We start from the raw sequence: 23,915 nt of genomic DNA on the forward strand, positions 1-23,915 counted from the left end.
CAGGAGACTGACACAAACAAAAAGCCTTTCAATAACTAATATGGCTTTCAAAACTTCATCTTTAATATGTTCCTTTTACTTCCTGCTTTTTTCCTATCAAGTTTGATAACATAGTTTAGAGGAATGAAAATTTCTAACTAAAATTTTAGTGTTGTCAGAGAAGACTAGAAAAGAAAGGTGAGAGAAAAATACTGATGACATGCTAGCTGTAGCACAATTCAAGTTTATTCCATTTGTTCTTGCAACACAAAACTTAAACACAGTATTAGTTAGCATTCGGATGTACATGAACTATGATACTTATGAGAAACTCAATTGTGTCAAAAGGATGACATTGTGGAAAAATGAACTGAAATATATCAAAATGCACAAAGCACTAGTCTTCCTGTTACTGCTTAGAAAGATATGATTGTTCCTCCATTTACAAAATAGAATCAGAACGATTTTAATGTTTAAAATATTGCATGCAAAACACTGCAAACTGCTCATTTATGTAGGAGGGCGCTCTTACCAGCTTCTTCTATACACAGTTGAGAACACAATATTGCATGTTTGGAAATCTGCAGCTCAGGTGAAGTTAAAAAAATTGATTAAATCCATTAATGGGGGCAGAAATCAATTTGTGTGGCTTTCACACACTGCTCTTCCCCCCTACTCCTCCGTGCCGGCCAGGCTGGGTGGGGAAGGTGGGTGGTGGGGTAACTGGGTGTGGTATCAGAACTCTGCAGATCCCAGTCTGAAACTGCAGAGGGGAGTGTTAGAACTACCAGAAACCGGCAAACTGTCTGTACTTGACACAGTGCATACAAAATGACGGATTTAATACTACACTACAGAACATGCAAATTTTATTTATTTTTCTGAGATGTTAAATAGTGATTCAGTGGAGAACTAAACAAAACCTTTTGCTAATGCATGTAGTACCAAAAAGCAGATATGTTTCTTAGCTTCCTTTACTCAAAATGTTTATCTGCCAAGTGGTTCAGAAATACAATATAAATAACCTAGCTTAAAAAGAAAAACAAAACAAAACACTAAACCACCTTGGTCAGCCTATTCTACAGGTTGTTTCCTCAAGCAACTGCTTCATAGTGATGGGGTATACAAAATGGCCAAGAAAGAAGACGGCAAAATAGCCTCTACTGCAATATAAGGAACAGGAGTGTAGGGAGAATTGCATGGTTTCGGTACCAGAATGACCGCAGGACGCAGAGCAGTTCAGGAATGAAAGGACAGAGCCCTCCTTGCAGCAGCCACTGCAACACGACACTGGAAAGAAAGGTGGAAACTGTGGAAAGTTCAGGCATTTTAAATAGCATTATACCAAGAGGTGGAGACAAGGAGGCCAAACACTCTGGTGTACTATTTTTGGTAGTTACAGAGCATGTCCTCCATTTCCAATCAAGATGTTTAGTTAAGACAGCAGAATTAGCCAAATATATCAAAGTATTTAAACCATTGTTATATGATTGTTTTCTTGAACATAGGAAAAATACAGGGCTTAGTTGAAAGGCCACAGGATAAAAAAGGAGTCATGAGAAACACACACACACACACACACACACACACACACACACACACACAATCAGCAACTGATCAATAAAACTTATTACTCAGGCTGACTGCTCTTGATAATAGTTTAACCCTGCTGTAGAATGCTACATTGCCTTAAAAATATCATTAATTTTATTATCCATAATCTAAATACAAGTTCCTAGCCCACCCCTACCCCTTTAAAAATTTGAGGTACATTCAATTATTATTGCATGACTTGGCTAAGGGAAATCCCTAATATTTCTAGTAAGCTTATATGGATGGCAAAGCAAAGAGATCTTAATATCTGAAATGCAAGATACCAAATTTAAGGTTGTATGTTTTAATTGATTTTACTGGTTTAACATTTGGAGATGTGTCTAAGTTTTCTGCAGGTCCCAAGAACACCATTTTAGGGCATTGTATTTTTAAGAACACATACTAGATTATGAAGTTGTCACTCTATGCAATTCACAAAAGAAAAAAAGTCTATTATTCATAAGAAACAAAAATATATTATGCAGGATTGGCATTTATGCAGCAGAAGCCTAGCAACAACTCAGGGAAAGCTGGTAACAAGAACATTGTTAAAGGGATGGGGCTGAATTTGTCCAAACAATAAACTTCACCCCAGTGATAGCTTTGGTGCATTAAGTAATTAGAATCCAAGAAGGGTCTGAGAGACATTCCAGAGAATGTTCCTTGATTCTCCAAACATAATTGAGGCCAAGTCACTCAAATAGCAGACGAAGAAAATCCATAGGTACTAAGACAACTGTTCTCTTTTTATAGAGCTCGAACATAGTTATGGCTATTATGATTCTATTTTAGACAAGGGAGTTTGTTTTCTTGCAGTGCAAGGGACTGAACCTAGGGCCTTACTTATGCTAGGACAGCACTCTACCACTGAACTACATTCCCCAGACTGATTCTATTATTAAATCTTCTTTTACTACCAGCAGGAATATGAAAGTGTTTCAATGTTATATAAATGTCTATGTCTGAATCTACAGGAGAAAAAAAATTATGCATACTGGAATGATTCCTCCTTTAGACTTCTAAAATTTAAGATATTATAAATAAAACTAGTCAGTTTTATCTAGAGACATGAAATCCATGTGAAAGGGGAGAGAAAATCCAAAATTCAATCGTTGGGCAATTTGGGATTGTGCCCCTCCTCACTGAAGTGAGCTTTCACCCAAGGCTGAAAGTCTCCGAGGAAAGGTTTGGTCACCAACCCCAGGCAGCGCTCTTAGCTAGCCAGGACCCCCAGGAGAGTGCATTCTTAAGGCAGAAGGCTATAGCTAGTTGCTTATCTCAGCACCCTAGGTTTACATCACAGCAGCCACTACTGCTTGCAGCTATGGCAGACTTTCGACACAATCTAATTAACAAATTAGCTAGGGAGCTGTAAGGGCCAAATGAGCCTGGTAGGCTCTGTGCTCTCCCCTTGGGCGTGAGTTGTATATTTTGTTAGAAATAGAACGAGGCTGGCTGGATCAGGAATCCCAGTAAAAGCCCGATCATTCCCCCCTCCTCCAAAACATGTTTTGTTTTGTTTTCCTTTTCTGATAGTTTGATTTGTTATGAATTTCTCTCTCCCCTCACCACTCTTGAAAGTATTTAGCTGAAGAAGCTGGCAGATAGAGTGACAGACAGACAGGCAGCAGTGTGAGGCCACAGGAGAGTCATTCTTCCTGAGTTATCAGTCCATCCATCCATCACTGGAGAAGAGCTTTGATTGCCTGGTTGTCAGTGGCTTCAAGGGCCGTCAGTCCATCTGGACCTTTCACAGATTTATCAGCACCCTGGAAAAGAGAGGAAATGAATTCTGGTAGGTAGAAGACAGTATCAGGGGAGGTTGTGTGACATGGATTAATGTTTACACTGAGAATTTAAAAGTATGACACCTTATCTGTATTACTCTTTAACCACCCTGTCCCCACCTTAACCGTTTTTGCTGGGTTTCATTGCACCATTTTTATGCACATCTATAATATTCATGCTTGTTACCCTCTTTTCCTCCTTTCAAACCCACTGCTTCTGGCCACCAAATAGTTTCCCCTTTTAGAATCTTCATGTAAGCATCTTAATGTAAGCTTTCTGTGTTTTTACTTCTTATATCATGCAATTCAGACTGTACACATCTGTTTGAATGGTCTAAAACATAACTCTGACCACATTAATTACCTTCCTAAAAGATATACACACAAACTTGAAGGTAGACAACACATTTTAGTCATAATCTGCTCCCTACTTTCCTCTTCAGTGACAGTTCTTACTAAGTCCTTCCTATCCTGCAGTGCAGGCTCTCCAAGTCCACTGCACGTCCTTGTATTCTTTTGTCTCCTCCTATCCCTGTGACTTTTCCTGTTGCTGCCTTTCTTTGGAATGGTTCCTCCATTCCCTGTCAAACTTCACCAGCTGTGCCAGCAGCTTTAGAAAGTTACCTATGTGGTTCTTAATGACAACACATGACTGACTCCAAGATTACACTTGACTTCTTCATTCCTACTGTATTACATACAACTCCTGTCCCAGCAATTACAGTGTTAGAAGAGGCTGGTGCTTCACACAATGGTCTTCTTTTATTACTAACACTAAATGTATTGGTGGCAGGGATCAAACTTATTACATTTTTCACTTGTAAGGCATTACAAAGGGATCCAACCAGGTAACCATTCTTATTTTAATTGACTGCATAGGTAGTAAGCATAATAAAGGCCCTTGATAAAACAATTATAGTGCTATCTGCGGAAGACAGGATGGATGGATCAACAAGGCATTTCCAAGAGCCTGTTAGCATTCTGTATGAGCTACTCATTCCCACACAGTTTCAAACAGAACACTGAAGGTTCTTCTATCCCATCAGAACTGTTTCTTTGCCTATATTTTGAGCATGATTTAGGCACTTTCCAGGTAGCAAAAAGTGGTGAGGGTCAGTTTCAAGTAGCTCATGTAGACAGCCTGTAACTCATTCCAGATAGTCAAAGTTTTAAGGTGCTATGAGTAATTTACTCATCTTCAAAAGCTATGGTTTTAAATAACTGAGTATTACTTGATAGTATTTAGAATACAGGGAATATTTAAAAAGAAAACCTGAACTGATGCTATCTTTACAGATGAGTAGTTTATAATCCAATTGAGAAGATATACAGGCAAGGTACAGCAATATATATTGACCTGCTTGTCTTTTGACCTTAAATGGACTCATTCTATTTCATGCACAAACAAGCCAAGATGAGGATTAGTAACATTTTAAGAATAAAAGGTTTATGCCTGTACTGATAAAGTGACATTTTTTACAAGAAGCTTTCATGGTAAAGATACCTACTATGGCTCTACTCATCAACAACTTTAACACAAAATATGTAAATTCAGTCAAAATATTAGTACTTGGATATATACACAGATTCAGATGTAGCTCTACATGTAAGTCTGTGCATGTGTGTGTGCACACGCACATGCACACACATACTGACAGCCTTAGTGGACAGTTCTATATAAGGCTGTTTTATGACTTTAGAATATAATCAGTTGTTTTAGGGAGAGAAAAACAATTTAGCAATCATGGTCCCTAAATGACTTGAAGAGAAGGCCATTTGGAATCAAACACAAACTGAATGTAAGGACAAAGACTGCAACTAAGGATTAAAGTCAAGTCAAAGAATATTCGTGCAGAATGTTTATATAGTTTTAACTATTTTTGGGAAGGTGGTATGCTGGAACTGGGGCTTCAAACTCAGGAGCCTGCTCTCATTTGGCTGTTTTGCTCCAGGCTGGCACTCTTCTTACTTGGTTATCTACTTCTGGTAAGAGGTTAGAGTCTTGAGGATTTGTCTTGCTTGGCCAGGAAATCAATCCTCAGATCTCAGCCTCATCAGCAGCTGGAATTATAGGCATGACCGGCTGTAGCTGATGACATATGTATCAAGGTTTCAGCAACCTCATGTATATTTGAAGTAGGAAGCAAATCTAAAACTTTAATGATTTTAAGCACAGAAACAGCTTTCTGTGGTTTAAATTCTTTATAGCACAGAAGTTAGCTGCAGTTGTCTCTCAGCAATTTATAGATCAAACTGAATTCTTGCAGCCCAAATAAAATCAGAAATAGCAAACAAGAGGAGAAAAGGCTTGTTACACTGAACAGTGGTAATACATAAGAGGTCTAAAAACAGGCGTCGGTGGCTCACGCCTATAGTCCTAGTAACTCAGGAGGCTGAGATCTGAGGATAGGGGATCAAAGCCAGCCTGGGCACTAAAGTCCGTGTGCCTCTTATCTCCAATTAACCAACAAAATTGAAAGTGGCACTGTGGCTCAAATGGTAGAACCCTAGCTTTGAGCTAAAGAGCTCAAGCTAGAGATCAAGCCCCATAACAAACAAACAAACAAACAAGAAAGAGGTTTGACTTTGACAAAGAATGGAGCAAGAAAAAAAGCAAATCAAATTACTGTTAAAAGTTTAGCAATGAACTCAGTTATTAAGAATCCCAGAAAGTCCCATAGACCCCAGAGTGCCTAACGTAGATAAATCTTTGGGAAAGGGTGAGGTGTATCTTGCTTATTCTTAAGAGAAATGTATGTATTTTCTCAAGAAATTTTCTATTCAAAATAGTTAAAATACTTTTATTAGTAAAAAGATATTTTTCTTTTTTTCCCCCTGATAATTTTTAGTTAAAATACTTTTATAAGCACCAAACTAGTTTTCTATTTTTTTCCCACAGTACTTTTAATCCTAAGGCATATGTATTTGTGTACCATCTACTCTTTTGTATTCAGCTCTAGAAAATGAGCTCTCCAAAACTTTGATACATAAGGCCATATAGTATGAAGCTAATTGAAAGGACCGCCAGGATACTGAAACAAAAGCCATATAACAAATGATTGTTGTCCTTAATGTACTATGTTATCTCTCATCTCCTTTGCTGTCCCTTGGGTATCTCATACTGTTATAGTATCTCACTTTGTTATCTGATATATTGAATTTATTTGTATTTGGTTATTTGAAATTTGATAGGGAAGGGGGGAAAACAAAGTGGGGGGGGTGGGGGGGAGGGTAATGGGTACCAAGACATGTGAAAGGGTATCAATGTATGTGAATTACTGCACCTTCTATCTGGCAAATATCATGTAACCCTTTTATTAATTACAATAAACCAATAAAATTAAAAAAAAATGAGCTCTCTCCCCAAAGGTGTTACTTTGCACACACACGAGGTCTCATCTCATCTGCTGACAACTTTGAAGCTGAAGAACACTTTAAATGACATTATATTTACAAGCTGATTCGACAAATATCTGTGGAGTTTCTATTATGTAGTGCTGCAAAATAAACTGTTACTGGATCACAGTCATATCCACTTATTTTACATGTGGTGTATGGCTGCTTTTGTACTATGGTGGCAGAGATGAGTTGTTATGACAAGAGACCATATGGCACAAAAGACCCCTATCTGGTCCTTCACAGAAAATGTTTGTTGACTACTGTTCGCATGCACTGAGAATGAGACATCTTATGCTGCAATCTAGCTGGGAGAGAGGAAACAATCACATGCAAATCTGTCACAGTCACAAGTACTGTCCTGAAAGCAGAGGAACAACTATTACTTTCTGATTCTCCAAGTAATCCTAAAGCATTAACCTCACTGGTTGAGATACAGTGAGTGGCACACTGGCTACTTAGAACCAGGTTTTAAATCCAGACTTTCCAACTTCATGGCTAAGCTCTCTCTGCACTGCTCTGCCTCTCCATGTGCTCACTATGCACTAGGAAACAGCACAGGCTCACCACAGCACTGGCTGAAACCCTCATCTACCCAGCTGTGAAGTGCTGCTGCCACTGTCTCATCTGTTCTTTCCTAAAAATTTACAAATTGATTATTGTGGATGTGCGTGTGTGCATATGTGTGTGCTGGTGCTTGAACTCAGTGCCTCATACTCTCCCTTAGATTGTCTTTCAAGGCTGGCCCTTTACCTCCGGAGGCAATCCACTTCCTGTTTTTTGGTGGTTATTTGAAGGAGTTTCCTGGGCTTCCTTCCTCCCTTTCCTTTTTTTTTTTTTGTGGATCATGGGGCTTCAACTCTGGGCCTGGGCATTGTCCCTGAGCTTTTCAGCTCACCACTTGAGCCTTAGCTCCACTTCCCTCTTTCTAGTGATGAACTGGAGATAAGAGTCTCATGTTCTTTAGTGCCTGTGGGCTGGCTTTGAACTGTGAACCTCAGATCTCAGCCTCCTGAGTCGTTAGCATTACTGACGTGAGCCACCATGCCCAGCTTCATGGGCTTTTTCTGCCCAGGCTGGCTATGAGCTACAATCTTTAGATGTAAACTTCCTGAGTAGCTATGATTGTAGGTTTGAGATATTTATGCCTGGCTCCGAATAACTAAGAGGCAGGTACATCAAAAGTTTTTCAGGTAGTCATTCCAACTTATTCACTTAATGGAATACTAACATATAGAAACCACATATACATAGGGGCACTGTGATACACTTTATTCATTTCATTTCTTACTTGGACATAGTGACTATAGTTCATTTTCAGTTGTAGTATAACAGGTATATCTTATTGTTGTGTTAATTCTTTGTAAAACTGCAATGCTAATGCTAACAAACCTCTACTGCGTTTTTTAAACGTGGAAATATGAAGATGAAATAAAGTGCAAATAAGTCTGTAAAATACTTCTCTTCAAGGACATTCAGATACTGAGCTATTATGAAAGTTTTTCCAGTTTTGAAACAAAGCTATTTTTACTTCCTGAAGTGTGTGTTTTCAGGGAACCCCCATTCCTATAACAAGAGTTCCCTTAGAGGTACATCCTCCTGACTGGGCTTAGTATTCAGTAAGACTTGATAATGTGCTATTTAGCAAGCTTTAATATATATACTATCTCATTAAGGATTTGGCTAAGTCATGGCTCTGGAGCTAAACTGACAGAATGTGAATACCCAGGTATCCTGTTATGGTTGAAAATGTGCTACAAACTTAATCCTCAATTGGGAGGTGGAGCCAAAGTGGTTATCAGGTCATAATGGATTACTGTTATTAGTGGGGAGTGAGTTCTGTCAAAGTGGACTTGTTATCAAAACAAGTTCAACTTTTCTTGTTCTTTCTTACCCACCACCTTGCTCCCTTTTGCCTTCTGACATGAAATGAAGTAGCTCAAAGGCCTCTGCCAGATACTGACCACGCTCTTGGATTTCCTAATGTCCAGAACCATGAACCAAATCAATTCCTAGTCACTATTCATTATCCCAGTCTGTGGTGTTTCATTAAAGCAGCAAAAAATTAATCTTATCAGATATATAATCTGGACAGTTTTCCTAATGATAAAGAGGGCTTAAAATACCTATTTAACATTGGGATGGTTGGAAGATGTTAATTGATGTAAAGCACTTAAAATAGTATTTCTACATTAGAAGTATCATTTAGCTGTGAGCTATTTAATTGTACCAACTCTATGAGTAAATTACAGGCCTCAGGTTATAGAAGCAAAGCTTAGGCTATGATGTTAAGGAACTTGCTCAAAGCCACAGAGCTAGACAGAAGCAAAACTGCAAACTTAACTTGGGGATATCTGGCATCACAACACAGTATAGATCACTAACAGAAATGATCTAAAATAATGAGGCCTAAAGAGAGAGCTAAATGGGTGGAAACATATATAAGATTTGTGGAGCTTATCAACTAACAACTGGCTCTTCAGTCACTACAGGGTTAGTTTTAGGTCCCTATGATGCAGTCTCTTCTCAACACAATCACAGAAGCAGAGTCAGTGAAGTCTTAAAAGGTTGTCAGTCCTTAAGATTATTTAAAACTAACAGGTCTAAACAACCATAACATGTGGGTTTGAGGCTTCATGGAGCTGCTCAGATTTGCCCAGAGGTAGGTGAAAATGGCACTTACTATCTGCTTCTGCTGCAGATAGAACTGACTTGTTCTAGTCTTTCCTTATATCTGATCTTCAGCTCAAGCTACATTTACTTGGAGACTTAATAATGCTAGAATTTCCCTATTAAGACTGGAACAACAAAAATATAACAGAGGATACATAAACATCATCAAGATCATCAGATTTGATGGGTTTTAGTATTTTCTTAGCAGCCTGACTTTTTGCGTCTCAACTACTGAGGAATGAATTAGCTTATGAGTGCTCTGAAATAGCTGTGAGTCACTTAAATTCGAGTTGCATAATAGTTGGGAATATGCATTGTTTTCTGACTGCTGTGGTGTTAGCTGCCATTCTTCTCTTATGGACACCAGTTACACAAGCTTACACGCTTCTCCTTTTCACTAGTAGTTTATGTTCAATTTCTAGGATGCCTCTTAGAATGTACTTTTCTTATAACCCGTTCAGTTACCTGATTATTTCTCATCTCTTATTAATTTTGCTAATTTCTCATGCTTTACTGATGTAGTGAAAGCAATAAAAAGTAAGCTAGTTAAAAGGTAAGACAATTCAATAACTGAGGAACAGCACATACTTAGAGAGGACTTTATAGGATGACACATTAAGCTTAATGACTATGCCAGTTAACTGGCTTTTAAACAATTCTTTAATGTAAAATACAATGGAAACTTAAAGCCACAAGCTCTCAATTAACTGAAGCATTATGTTTTGAGAACAAAGAATATACAACAGTGGTTTGGGCCCCCTACAGCATTACAATAATGTCTTTCTTTTCTAGAAGGAGAAATATTACTAGAAAGAAAAAAATGTTTTGATCTATAGGTCAATATATGGTTAAAAGGAAAGAACAGACTTAGAGGTAGGGCATATAGTAAATAATTCTAAATTAAGAGTCCCACAAGCTTTTAATAAAATAAAGACCCGGCCAGGAGTTTAGTAGTAGAGTGCTTGCTTAGCATGCACGAAGACCAAGATTTGATTCCTTGGTACTACATACATAGAAAACAGTCAGAAGTGGTGCTGTGAGTCAAGTGGTAGCTCTCTAGCCCTGAGAAAGCCCAAGAACAGTGGTCAGGCCCTGAGGCTGACTGGCCTCAGAACTGGCAAAAACAAATAAATAAATACCAATGGATAAATAGAAAAGGTCAGGGAAAGACATAGTTCTTTTTAAAACTATCTTTAAGTAGTGGTACAAAGGAGTTGCCACAAATACTCTATGAATACAATGCATCTTGATCAATACGACCCCTTCCACATTCTCACTTATCCCCCCACCCATTCCCTTCCCTTACTCTTCTTATTTTTCTAAGATATACACTGAATGCTTCCCCCACTCTTCTCCTTTTCTTCTCCTCTTCATTCTGTCTCTTTCCTGCTGACACCACCTGCCCCTGCTTTCTCATGTTTATTTTGTTGAGCTTTGACTTTTTTCTTTTTTTTTTGCTTGAGATCAGGGCCTGAGCACTGTCCGTGGGCTTTCTCAATGCTAGAGCACTACCACTTGAGCCTCAGCACCACTTCTGGCTTTTTTCTATGTATGTGGTACCGAGGAATTGAACCCAGGTCTTCCTGCATGCTAGGCAAGCACTCTACCACTAGGCCAAACTCCCGGCTTGACTTTGCTTTTCTAAGCAATTATACTATTTGAGTGCTACCTCAAATCTATCATACTTCAGTTAATACATTTATATATACTTGCATACCACCTAAACTGTATTTTACTTGTCCTAAGTTGCCAGCTAAATCTAGCTTCCATACGTGAGAAAAAAAGTGCGCGTATGCTTAGCTGAAGATAAGCTGATGCAGTGCCAGAAGAAGGGAGTTGGTAGACAAAAAGAAGTCACAGTTGGTGGCTCAAGTCCAGGGTCAAGCTGTGCCTCAACTGAACAGTTACATGAATCAGCAAAAGGCTTGACTGTTTAAATGTGTTTCAACAAGATTTAGGTACCTACAAAACACACAGCCCCAACTAATAAATCTTTCATGAACTGTGAATCAATACTTGTAGCCTCTGGCAACAAGAGTTTGATACAGTAAGCAAGAAATATTTCTCCAGGGATGAAGTTGGACAATGACACAGTGACTGGAAATCTTTGTGAGCCTAACCTGCACAGATGCAGCATTCATTACTTTATTTCCACTTATTTGTGCTTTGCAGAGGCCTGTATTATTTTAGCATTCTGTAGCAGTATCATATGTAGCATCTAAAAACAGCTGTTGATATGTACCCAGAATACAAAACAACAAAAAACACTTAAAGAAATCCAGGATTTGAGCTTAAAAATGAAACCAAGTACAGCAGAAACAAAACAAAAAGTTCTCTGTTGTAAAGGGCATGAAATAAACACTTTTAGAATCCTTTTTTTCCAGCGTTGAGATAAATGTGCTATTTCTTTTCCAATTCTTTCTATAGTGTAATAACTATTGTAGCAAGGCTGCATATAAGTATATTTACATGTAAATATACTACACATATATCCATGCCCTACTGTGGTTTTAAAAAACTCAAGGTTTTATGTCTTGCATACCACTGCATTCTTTTTGCTTCAGTTTTTGGATGCCTTCCACTGCTGCTTGGGCCTGGCCTAGACTGATCATCCTCCCTATGGTCTCCTGCATATTGCTAGGATCACACTTTGTCTGGCTTATTCATTGAGATGGAGTCTGCTTAACATTTTGCCTGAAGTGGCCTCAAACTGAGATCCTTTGCTTTTTACCTGGTCAGTAGTTGGGATTATAGGTCTGAGCCACTTCTCGTTAGGCCAACTATTTTTCTTTTCTTTCTTTTTTTTTTTTGCCAGTCCTGGGCCTTGGATTCAGGGCCTGAACATTGTCCTTGGGCTTTTTCCTCAAGGCTAGCATTCTACCACTTGAGCCGGCTTTTTTCTTTGTATATGGTACTGAGGAATCAAACCCAGGTCTTTATGCATGCTAGTCAAGCACTCTACCACTAGGCCAAACTCCCAGCTCTAGACTGGCTACTTTAAGTCACTGTTCTAAATTTTAAGTTTTGGATAATGCCTCTAGCTTACTGTCTTTGTAGCTATATATAATTTAAAAAACAAGCAAATAGTTAGCTTATAAAATTAATGAGGGGAACAAAGCAATAAAAAAATGAGCAGTTGACCTCACCTTTGAAAGAAGCAATTTCACACAGGAAACATGACCCTCATAGACAGCAGACAGAAGAGGGGTAATATGGTGTTTATCTGGAGCCTATGAAATGACAAAAAAAGTTTTACAAGATCTTTTTAGATCTAATTCAACAACTTACCAACATTTCAAAATTTGTAAGTACCTACTTGTCTTTCTATACCAAAATTAGTCCAAAGAGATAAATTTGTAGACTCTCAAGACTTAGCAAAAAGCACAAATCCACAAGCAATGTTTCTGTGGGAGTCAGTGGAGTGGAGTGGAACTCTGACCCCAGCTCAAATCTATCTCACTTATTATGTGCCTACTCTACCATAGAGTGAGCCTAAGTGTTTCACGATCATAGAAATGCCAATGTGATTATAGATGCACAGTCGGGAGCCAAACATAGGCAGGGGCACAGATAAGAAAAGCACAACTATGCCAGGTGACACAAATTGTACAAAGTACATCTCTCCTGCTATCCAGATTACTAATTCCAAAACCAAGACAGAAGATACAGAAGGCTAAAGTCAGGAGGTAAGACTGCTGTCTCCTCACTTGCTCGTCTATCTTTACCTTATTCTTCAGATTAAATGGAGACATTTGACTTCAAGTCCTATGCACCACTGAACGACCTAAGCTACCTAAACAGTGGTCATTAAGAGCTGTGGTCATTAAGAGCTATGGCCAAAAGGGAAGGACTAAATCCTCAGTTTATCAGCTTCAACAAGTCATTCTGTTTGGTTCAGTTTTAAAACCCCAACTGAACTTACAATATGGTTATCATTTTGGACCAATTTAAGACTGTCTTATTTAAAATACTGCACTGCTCTTCTGTATGCTTGTAGGCCTTATACATACATTAATATCTGCTCCTTTCAGCAGCAGAAATTCCAGAATTTCAAGCTGTCCACAATCTGCTGCATAGTGAAGAGGCTTCCTTCCACCTTCTAGTGTCCGGTTGACGTCTTCTCCCTTGTTACGAGACGTCAAAGAAAAACAATATTTAGATTGATGGAAGTCTCAAGAAAGGGAGTGGGAATCTGACATTTTTAAGACATTGACTTTCATGAAGCAATATTTCTTGCAAATTCAAATGAACAAAAATGAGGTAAAAGTCACATAATAAATAACACGGTATAACTGTAATTTGGGTCCTAAGTTAAACAGATTTAATCAGTGTTTAAGCTTTTTCTTACATTTTTTGTTTAACAAAAGTAACTGTTCTACAAGGCCCTTGTGACTGGTAGAAAATAAGATTCTCACATGTAGGGATTTTGCGAAGACTTCAGAAGTTTACTGAACTAAATGTTTACATTAGAAAAGTAAAAGGACAAGTTAGCCATCTTTCATTAAGAAAAATCAGATTTTAAAAAAAAAACAGGCAGGGGCTGGGAACGTGGCCTAGGGGGATAGTATTTGCCTAGCATGCACGAAGACCCAGGTTTGATTCCTTGATACCACATACATAGAAAAAAGCCAAACCTGGTGCTGTGGCTCAAGTGGTAGAGTACTAGCTTTGAAAAAGTCCAAGGACAGTGCTCAGGGCCTGAATTCAAGCTCCAGGACTGGCAAAACAATAAAGCAAAACAAAAACAATAAAACACAGGCAAAGCAAGCAGGAGAAAGATCAGAGCAGCAAACAAACAGAAAAATATGGAGAAAAATCGACTCAAGCAAACACAACTGACAACATCTTTAGCACGTAAACAGGAAGAAAAGAAAGAAGGCAAAGTGTCAGTATCAGGCTCTACAGATCACCTTCATACTAAGAACCTTCCAGGCCCCAAATGTTCACTGCCAAATTCTACCAAATTTAACACGTAAACGAACGAAGGCAAAGTGTCAATATCAGGCTCTACAGATCACCTTCAAACTAAGAACTTTCCAGGCCCCAAATGTTCACTGCCAAATTCTACCAAATACCTATGGAAGACCTACACTAATTCCATACAGAATTATAGAAAATAGGAGACGGGATAAGATATGAGACCCACTGTGAGATCAGCGCTGTTATTTAAAAATAAGATACTGTGAGAAAAGAGTCCCTTTAAGCATCATGAACCCTGAGAAGAAGCCCTCCTCTGTCCAGTGCTATTTCCCTAGTCACTTAATCTCACCTAACTTCTCATTGTCCATTTAAGTTTGACTTTTACCTAGAGACAGTATTAAATCATAGAAAAAAAACACCAGACAGGATGAAGAGCCTTTTTGCAACCAAAGGTGATTTGGATTTTTTTTTTGTCAGATGGACGTGGGGCTTGAACTCTGGGCCTGGGCACTGTCCCTGAGCTCTTTAGCTCAAGGCCACCACGTTACCTCATGAGCCACTTCCCGTTTTCCGGTGGTTAACTGGAATAAAGAATCTCATGGACTTTTGTGCCCGAGATGGCTTTAATCCCTGATATCCTTAGATCTCAGCCTCCCGAGTAGCTAGGATTACAGGTATGTGAGTAACCAGTGCCCAGCTTGATTTGAACATTTTTAATATCATTCACAGGCCATACAAAATTATCAATATAAGCCAACAAGAGCAGGCAGCTTATAAGAAATATAGCTGTTGTTTTGTCACGTACTCAGTGATTTTATGGAGCTTATATGGTCCTTGGGCTGGAGGCTCCTTTCCTTTCTGGTGCTAGGCTCCAGTTGTTACTGATACTCCCACTCCAAGCTGATTATTATGCATGGTGGGCCTTAGGTTTCCTCATGGCAAAACAAACTACAAAAACAGTGGCTGTGTTAACCTCCAATTTTTTTTTGGTACATGTATGTATTTTAAGAATTAAAGGAATCTGGCTATAATAGCCAGAATATCTACAATTTCACCTAACCCCATTCTAGATTAGAGAACCAGGCATTTGTGGGTATAAAAAGAGTACTCAAAAGAATCATAAATGGCTGGGCCGGGAGTTTGGCCTAGTGCTTAAAGTGCTTGCTTAGCATGCACGAAGATCCAGGTTCGATTCCTCAGTAACACATACATAGAAAAAAGCCAGGAGTGGTGCTTTGGCTCAAGTGGTAGAGTTCTAGTCTTGAGAAAGCCCAAGGAAAGTGCTCTGGCACTGGGCTCAAGGCCCAGGACTGGCACAAAAAAAAAAAAGAATCGTAAGTGGAAAGCAACAGTGACTGAGAAAACCCAAGCTTTAGTGAGATATTCTTATGAAAGTATCTGGTTTTAAAAGATGGCCACAATTCATAGACTTCATCTTTTTCAATCCGTCTCCCTTAAACTCACGTTACTATAGAATATAAACATGTTCACAAATACGGGACATATTTGAAATAGTTAAACACTTCCTCTTCAATTCCAGTATATTTGAAATATATTTCAAAAGGGCGATTTCCTACAGACCTCCACTGCACTGGATTAAGTTTATGGGAATAATAAACATGCACTTTGAAAAGCATTCTTTGTACTATTTCTAAATGAAATGGGTACCTGACACTGCTGAGAACTGTTTTTAGGCTATTCTTCAAGAGAAAAGAAACAAATAATTCTCTTCCTTTGATCTTCAAGATGTGTACTCATCCATGCAATTGAGTTCTAGGGTCAAAGTACATATTGTACTGTACAAGAGACCAAAGCCCTGCAAAGTGACTGACAAACAGTAGACTAAATTAGCATATGGGATATATTCATATAGACTCATAGGATATACGTACTGGACACCTGACAAGAGAAAGCAGCAAATGTATTAAATGCATGAATCTGTACCAGAGTCATGTTCCCATTTACCTCATTTAGCTAGATATGAGTCAAGATCTCAGTACTTAGTATTTTTGAGATAGTAGGTTTTCTCTGGGAAGAATGCCAAGGCCATTTTTCTCCTCTTTGCCTCAACATTCCTTCCCTCATTTCTCCTCATCCTCCCCCCTCCAGTTAGCAACCACATTTCAAGTGGCAACTGCAAAGAATCATGTATCACTGTACTGGTGACAAGCAAAACAGTATTAAATTACAACATAGTAACAAATTCACACCCTTTGATAACTTTGGAACTTTATAACAGAAAACAAACGACTTAACAGGAAGATCAGAGAAATGCAAAAATCAACCCACTTTTATTTTCTAGCATCCTATTTTTTAAACATAGCTGTGTGTTTTCTTAAAATCTATTAGTTGCTTTGTAAGTTTTAACTTTATTAAGGAAAATAATTTAGAAACCTTACAACTATCTTACTTGGTATTTTCCTATATACTTACACCTCTAAAAAAAACTAATCTTCAGAAGTATTATTCCAATTGTTTTTATGCTCATCTAACACAATGGCTCATCTAACACTGTAGATGTTCAAATGATATCTGCTCAACTATGAATGAACCAGTGAAAACTGCTAAGTAGCTAGCCTTTTCTTTTATAAATGCTATTGGAAACTAAGACAGTCATGGGATTGGCAGCAGAGTTGGGGAGGAAATTCTGGAACATTTTTGGCAGATATTTTGATGCCTGGGAAGTTTTTCTAGAAATCCCCTTCAGTTTAAAAATCTTTCCAGAGGGGCCAGGTGTTTGGTTTGGCCTGCTGGTAGAGTGCTTGCCTACCATGCACAAAGGCCCCGGTTTGATTCCTCGGTACCACATACACAGAAAAAAGCTAGAAGTGGTGCTGTGGCTCAGGTGGTAGGGTGCTAGCCTTGAGAAAGCCCCAGGACAGTGCTCAGGCCTGGCAAAAAAGAAAAAAAATCTTTCTAGAGAAAACTTTGTAACAACCAACAATAGTGTTTTATAAGGAGTTAAGTTTGCAGGAAGAATTCCAGTCATATTGGTAATTTTATAATGTGATAAATAATGTGGTATCAAGTGTAGGTTTTAATACTTTTTTCACTAATGCTAATGAAAAAGTACAGACAATTCACAATTTTTACAGGACAAGAAAGCTTTTTAAGTCAGATGTATGTCAAAAAATCATAAAATTCCAAAATGAGCATCAGAACAGTTACAAGTGGAAGCTGGCCTTATAGTTACAAAAAATATTGCTTCAACAGGAGGCTAGGATCTGAGGATTGTGGCTAGAACACAGCACGGGCAAGAAAGTCTGTGAGACTTTTTTTTCATCTTCAGTGGTGGCTCAAGTGGTATCAGAGTGCTATTGCCTTGAGCAAAAAAGCTCACAATAGTGTCCAGGTCTTCTGAGTTTAAGACCTAGGACCCATGTACTGAAAGCTTGAACCAGTGTGGTGGTTCTTGCTGTCCTTCAGAAGGAATTAGGTAGTTCTCTAAAGTGGTAATGTTCTAAGTCTGTGCTCCCCCCTCCTTTTGTCTGGCTTTGTGATTACTTGCTCCCACTTGCATGGGCTCTGATGTGGTACACCAAACAAGGCCTTCACTACAATTGAGCCAAGATGAGTTCCCAAGGAGCTAGAACTAAGTAAACCTCTTAACAAGTTAGTGTAGCTCAGGTGGGTTTTATTTTAGAAATGAAGAAGTGACTGATTCGAGCAAAAACTTACCAAACAGGTGAAGTAAAGCCAGAAAGATTATGCCAGGATAGTTAATAGCAAGTATCACATGCTTTATTAGAAAACAAAATATTGTGGTAGTAAAAATAATTTCAAGATAAGGAGAACAGAATAAACTTCCTAGCTCCAATTGTCAAGACCTTTCTGATCCCATTTTTTCTTATCTACAAAATAAATTAGTTAGACCAGGCAATCTTTAAAGTTGTTTCTAAACAAATTTGTGGTTATGAACAATAGCTAAGCATTACTGTACTCCCCATATGTCAGGCATAACAGATGTGATTTAACAGAATGTGACTTAACAAATTACATTCTTATTTCATGATTGACTTTAGAATAAAGATTAGAAAGGGGAAGAACAGCCAAGTCACAGCCTGTTTAAAACAAAATAACTGAAGTCAAGATACAAAAATAGGAATAAATTTGCAAGCCCCAGAAAAACATTTACTTTATTATTCAGGGCTTGTACAAATCTACATATTAAAAAAAGTCCAGTTACCTATTAGAAAACATTTAATACCTATGCCAAGAGAAGACTCTTTAAAATCCTAAAGCAAAATACATTTGAGCAACTACATGTTCCAATGTAAAGAAAAACCTTCTATTACATATTCATGTCTACTGAGGGTACCTATGTGAGATAACACTGGGCTGGGATGTAGCTTGGTGGCAAGGTGCTTTACCTAGCAGGTATAATGTCCTGCATTCGATCCTCAGCACCAAAAAAGAAAAGACAAAAATATCAATAATGATACTAACTTTCATATTTGGCCTCCAATCCAGCTGCCATGCAAGCAAGTGATAATTTCTTTTAATGATAATCTGATAATTTTAAAATGAAAAATAAAAAGGAAAAATAAAAGACAAGACTGAATCAGGACTGCTTTTAAATGGACTATTGTATTAGTAAAGTGAGAAATGATTACAGTAAGTGTTGCAATTTCCAAAGAGTTGATACCTTTCCGAGGTTCAAGAGATTCTATCCTCTCAATTGGTGCACAATAGTTACTTTTCAAACTTATTTGAGTGTCAAAGGCAGATGTAATTATGATGGGGGTTGAAGAGGAAAAGGAAACAGAGAAGGGGAAGTTTGAGACCTAATGTATACTATTGCACAGCAAGTGAAAGAAAGAATGTGTAAACAAGTAAGTACATTTATTAGCTCTGCTAGGAATTCTAAAGGGCTACTTATCAATTCAATGCATAAGCATCTTCAATTTTTAGTCTCAGTGGACCAATATCATCTTGGGCCCTGGTATTTAATTTTTAACATTGACATGCACAATTAGTATCTTACTCTTTGAATTATCTGGCACTGCTGAAAAGTGAAGGTCAAGAGTGGGTAAAGGGCCGGGAGTTTGGCCTAGCGGTTAAAGCGCTTGCCTAGTATGCATGAAGACCTGGGTTCGATTCCTCGATACCACATATAGAAAAAAGCCGGAAGTGGTGCTGAGGCTCAAGTGGTAGAGCTCTAGCCTTGAGAAAGTCCAAGGACAGTGCTTCAAGCCCAGGACTGGCAAAAAAAAAAAAAAAAAAAAAAAAGATCTTGGTGCCTTTCACAAGGAACACCTTTCTTTCCCTTTCTTTTTTGGGCGCTGTGTGAAAAAAAAAAAAGAGTGGGTAAAGTGATGGTGAGAGTTTGGTCTAGTGGTAGAGTGCCTAGCATGCACAAAGACCCAGTTTGATTCCTCAGCACCACATACACGGAAAAGCTGGAAGTGGTGCTGTGGCTCAAGCCTTGAGGAAAGCCCAAAGACAGTGGTCAGGCCCTGAGTTCAAGCCCCAGGACTGGCACAAAAAAAAAAAAAAGGTGGGTAAAATGATTAATATAAAGGAGTTCTGAAACTCCTTCAGAATCCATGGATCTGAGTTCAAATATAAGCTTTATGATCCCTGGCAAATTAGTTCATCTTTGCCACCTTTCTTTATCTCTAAAATGGAGTTGGTAATATTAATTGCATAGCGGTGAGAACACCTATAGACTGCCTTGCAAGACTCAAGTTGAGTAATGTTAAGAACATAAAACTTTTTAAAAGTATGTTTAATTTAAACAAGAATCTCAATAATTACTTGCTTCTTCCTAATACAAGGCTTGCTGTATGGTGTAGGATCACATTTTAAACAAAGAAAGTGTAAGGCAAAATTATGATGATAAATAAAAAGTTTCACAAGCTGTCAAGCAATCACGCACAGAGGCAGGCATATTGGGCATTAGCAGGTATTGGTTACACTTAATTTCGGGGGCGGGGTGTAGGTGTTGGGATTTTGAGCGCAGAGCTTTGTTCTCTCAATTGTTTTTTCTATTTAAAGCTGGCACCCTACCACTTAAGTCATACCTCCACTTCTGGCTTTTAGCTGTTTAACTGGAGATAATACTCTCAGACTTTTCTGCACTAGCTGGCTTCAAACTGTAATCTTCAGATATCAGCCTAGGAGTCTATAGATATAAACTACCAACTCCCAGCTTATTCCAAAAAAAAAAAAAAAAAAAAAGGTAGCTACTTTCTGTCTTCATAATTTGAATTAAACTGTTGTAACTGTTTCTTGTGAGACTCCCCCTCCCCCTACTCTTTTCTTCTTTGGTGAACTAGGCCCTTGTCCTTGTTTGGCTGTTACTTCACCACTTGAGGCTTGCTTCTAGCCTGGCTTTGGATGATTATTTTGGAGATGGGAGTTTTTCCGACTTTTCTGTCCTCCATGACTACTAAGTACAACCCTTTGAGATTTCGGCCACCAGTGCCTGGCTTTTCTAATATGCTTATTACTTTAAGCCACTTTCAGTTAAGAAACCAGCTAATATATTTCAATGCAGACTTGTAGTTTTTTTTAAAGACGTATTTAGGTTTTAGATTCAGAAAGGCTGGTTTTAAATCTCAGTACCTCAAGCTACTCACCTTGTGACACTGTCAAATTATTAACTCTTTTAAGCTTTATCTTTAAAACTAGGACTGCTGAAATGGCCGGATAAAATGCAAATGAAACAGGTAAAAGCACAGCGCTTACTATAACCTGGTAATATAAATTAACCAGCCAGTGGCATTTATCCTTATATAACTAGAAAAGTTTGCCAAATACTTAAGAAAAAAATTCTTTTGTGTATATATGCTGATACTAGGGTGTGAATTCAGGGTGGGCCTTGGGCTCTTGCTTAGCTTTTTCTGCTCCGGGTTGGTGCTCTACCAATAGAATCATCCATACCTCCAGTTCTGGCTTTCTGCTGGTTAAGTACAGATTAAAAGAGTTTCTCAGATTTGTTTGTCAAGGCTGGCTTTGAACCTCAACCCTCTGATCTCAGCCCACAGAGTAGGTAGGATCCAAGAGCTACTGGCACATGGCAATAAAAATAATTTCTTAACAGAAACATAGGTTGCATGTTGATGCTGGGCCTTGAACTCAAGGCTTTGTGCTCTAGTTTAGCTTTCTCACTCAGGCTGGCTCTCTATAGCTTGAGCCACCCTCTATTTGTGGTTGGTTTACTTTTGCTGGTTAATTGGGGATGACTCTGTTGAGAATTTGCCCAGGCTGGCTTTGAATATTTTTATCTTTAGACCTCAGCCTCCTGAGGTGCTGGGATTATTATACTTGTGAGCCTATAAGCATTTTGTTATGTCAAACAGTAAAAAAGGAGGAAGATCTGGAATAGATAGTATTTATGCTAAGAGTAGCCTAGAAGCTAGGTATTAATGTGTAGTGAAGGAAGGTGCAAAAGTACATGGGAATATCTGCTATATGAGCACTGTAGAAGGTCTAGAACAGAGTGTTCACAGAAGCAGGACCAGACCAGATCCTAATGACTTAGGACATAAAAGGAAAAAGGAACTTTTTTCAAATAGGTAAGGACAAATAACAGGGTAATTTAAAGGTAGGGTAAAAGATTGGCTTGAAAAACCAAAACAAAAAGAAAATTCTCTGATTTACATTATATAGAGGTTATACAAATTACCTGTATAAACTGACTTGGAAGGCATGGAGAATAGGCATGGGGTGAGGACACAACTACAGTCAAGGAGAATGTAGTTCAGGCTGCATAGCAAGAGAAACTCATCTTAGGTGATAATGTAAGAATTCAGAATAAAGTATAGGCAGGAGACACTAAAGAGGTAGTCTTGAAAACCCTCAGAAATCTGGTTTGAATGAACAACTGGGTCACGAGGTCCTATGTCAGAATGGATGGAGACAAGAACAGATAGACTTTCAACTGTGCTATTATTGTAGCTGAAATTCAATGAGTACATACCAACTTTACTTTTTGTATTTCAAATAACCTAAGTGACACAACAGGCAAACCAAAAGCACTGGCTGCAGAGAACTACAGTGACCCACTATGTCTACTGGTACTCCAAATATTTTTTTCCCCTCCACTAAAATACAAAATAATTCAGGTTTCAATCTACTATTAGCTGCAAAAGCAGTAACTAGTAGGCCACCAGCCCTAAACTTCTACTGCAAATAACTAAGCAGATGAAGTCCATATTTTCATTTCATTCAACCAGAGAAAAATGACCAGCAGCTGGCCTTGACAACAATCCTGCAAGTTTTTAGAAACCCTGTTTCTTCTTACTTGTCTCCTAACACAGACCTGTGAAGTAGCATTCAGGAGATCCTTTGAATAATTGAAATCTACACCCAGTTTTCACACTTCCAGAAGGTGAGCAAGAAACTCTTCACAGTTATATCATAAAATTATACTCTTTGGGAAGGTATTTAAAAAAAAAAAAGCTCCCACTTTTCAAGTGGTAAGAACATTAACTTCTCTTACGACTCAAAGAAGGAAACAAAAAGGAAAAATTTCAGGACCTAAAGGCAAGGTAGAACTTTTTTTTGTTAGTACATCAAAGTGGATTGTTTTTTTTTTTTAATTTTTTTTTTTTATTTTGGGTTTTCTTAATCACGATTTTACACCAAAATATACTTTGACTAAAAGGGCAGTATTACTTACTCCACACGTGGAACAATCTGGTTGAAAAAAAAAAAAACAAAAAACCCTGAAGATTACCCAAACACTCTAGCTGCCAACTGCCAACTTTATACTTGAACGTTTTTGGTGGTGGTGGTGGTGGTGGTGGATGTGCAGGAGCGAAACAGGCCACACCCAAAATTAACACTTCCCAGTCAAGTGACAGTGAGTTTCAGAATCTAAAACTATTGCTATTTCGGTCCTCCCCCCCCCGCCCCCCACCTCCAATAAATTCCTTAAATTCCCACCCAGGCCTAAAAGGAAAAGAAAGTCCCCCCTCTGATGAGGCTGTGTTCCCTTTCAATCACTGTCAAGCCCGAGATGGAGTCACACGGTTCATTCGACGACAAGATTGCTGCCACTCTTGGCGAGGACGAGGGCCCAGGATGCCGACCGTCAGGGGTCCACGGGGAAACTCTCCACGGCGCCGGGGCCGGCACCTCTCCCGCGGGGGCGGGGGGCTCAGGGAAGGCCGGACGGCGCCGCACGACGGGGCCCAGCGGCCCCGCGCGTCCTGCTCTCTGTCCGTGGGGTCACCAGGGTCGCCCCCAGACAGGAGGACCCCCAGCTGGGGCCCCCACCCGCCCCGCCCTCCGTCCCAGTTCCCATCCCCCCCCCACTCCCGTCCCGCAGCCCCGTCCCGGCTCACCCCCCACCGCCCCACCCCCACCCCGCGCCCGCCCCTCCCCCCGCGTCTCCACCCGCCCCCGCGCCCACCCCCGCCTCCCCCGCTCACCTTGGCCACGTAGTCCTTCACCTCGTCCAAGTCCCCGTTCTTCAGGGCCCACATGAACTCCTTGTCGCACATCGCCGCGGCGGGGCGGACACAGTAGGCCCGGCTGAAAATGAGGAGGCGGTGGAGGAAGCGAGCGGATTCCGCCGGGCGAGCGGGAGGCCGGGGCCGCAAGGCCGGCAGGAGGAGG

At 39.3% G+C, this 23,915-nt stretch overlaps 1 protein-coding gene across 1 annotated transcript; it reads right to left on the bottom strand.

Annotated features, from left to right (window-relative positions):
• Positions 1-203: 203 nt before the first annotated feature.
• Positions 204-23,915, bottom strand: Mtpn (myotrophin). The gene is made up of 4 exons (XM_090333367.1): positions 23,729-23,915; positions 13,439-13,552; positions 12,575-12,658; positions 204-3,341 (listed from the first exon to the last, which is right to left on the bottom strand). The coding sequence occupies exons 1-4, from the start codon at positions 23,798-23,800 to the stop codon at positions 3,255-3,257; spliced, it is 357 nt and encodes a 118-aa protein (XP_090189493.1). The 5' UTR covers positions 23,801-23,915; the 3' UTR covers positions 204-3,254.

Source organism: Megascapheus bottae, chromosome 5, assembly GCF_031878675.1.
Source record: "Megascapheus bottae isolate mThoBot1 chromosome 5, mThoBot2.hap1, whole genome shotgun sequence".
Lineage (NCBI taxonomy): Eukaryota > Metazoa > Chordata > Mammalia > Rodentia > Geomyidae > Megascapheus > Megascapheus bottae.

Excerpts from the sequence above, each read along its gene's own strand:
- Mtpn (XM_090333367.1), bottom strand. The coding sequence starts at position 23,800 with ATGTGCGACAAGGAGTTCATGTGGGCCCTGAAGAACGGGGACTTGGAC. Across the intron at positions 13,553-23,728 it reads TGAAGGACTACGTGGCCAAG|GGAGAAGACGTCAACCGGAC; the intron begins GTGAGCGGGGGA and ends TCTCGTAACAAG. Across the intron at positions 12,659-13,438 it reads TGAAAGGAGCAGATATTAAT|GCTCCAGATAAACACCATAT; the intron begins GTATGTATAAGG and ends GTCATTTCATAG.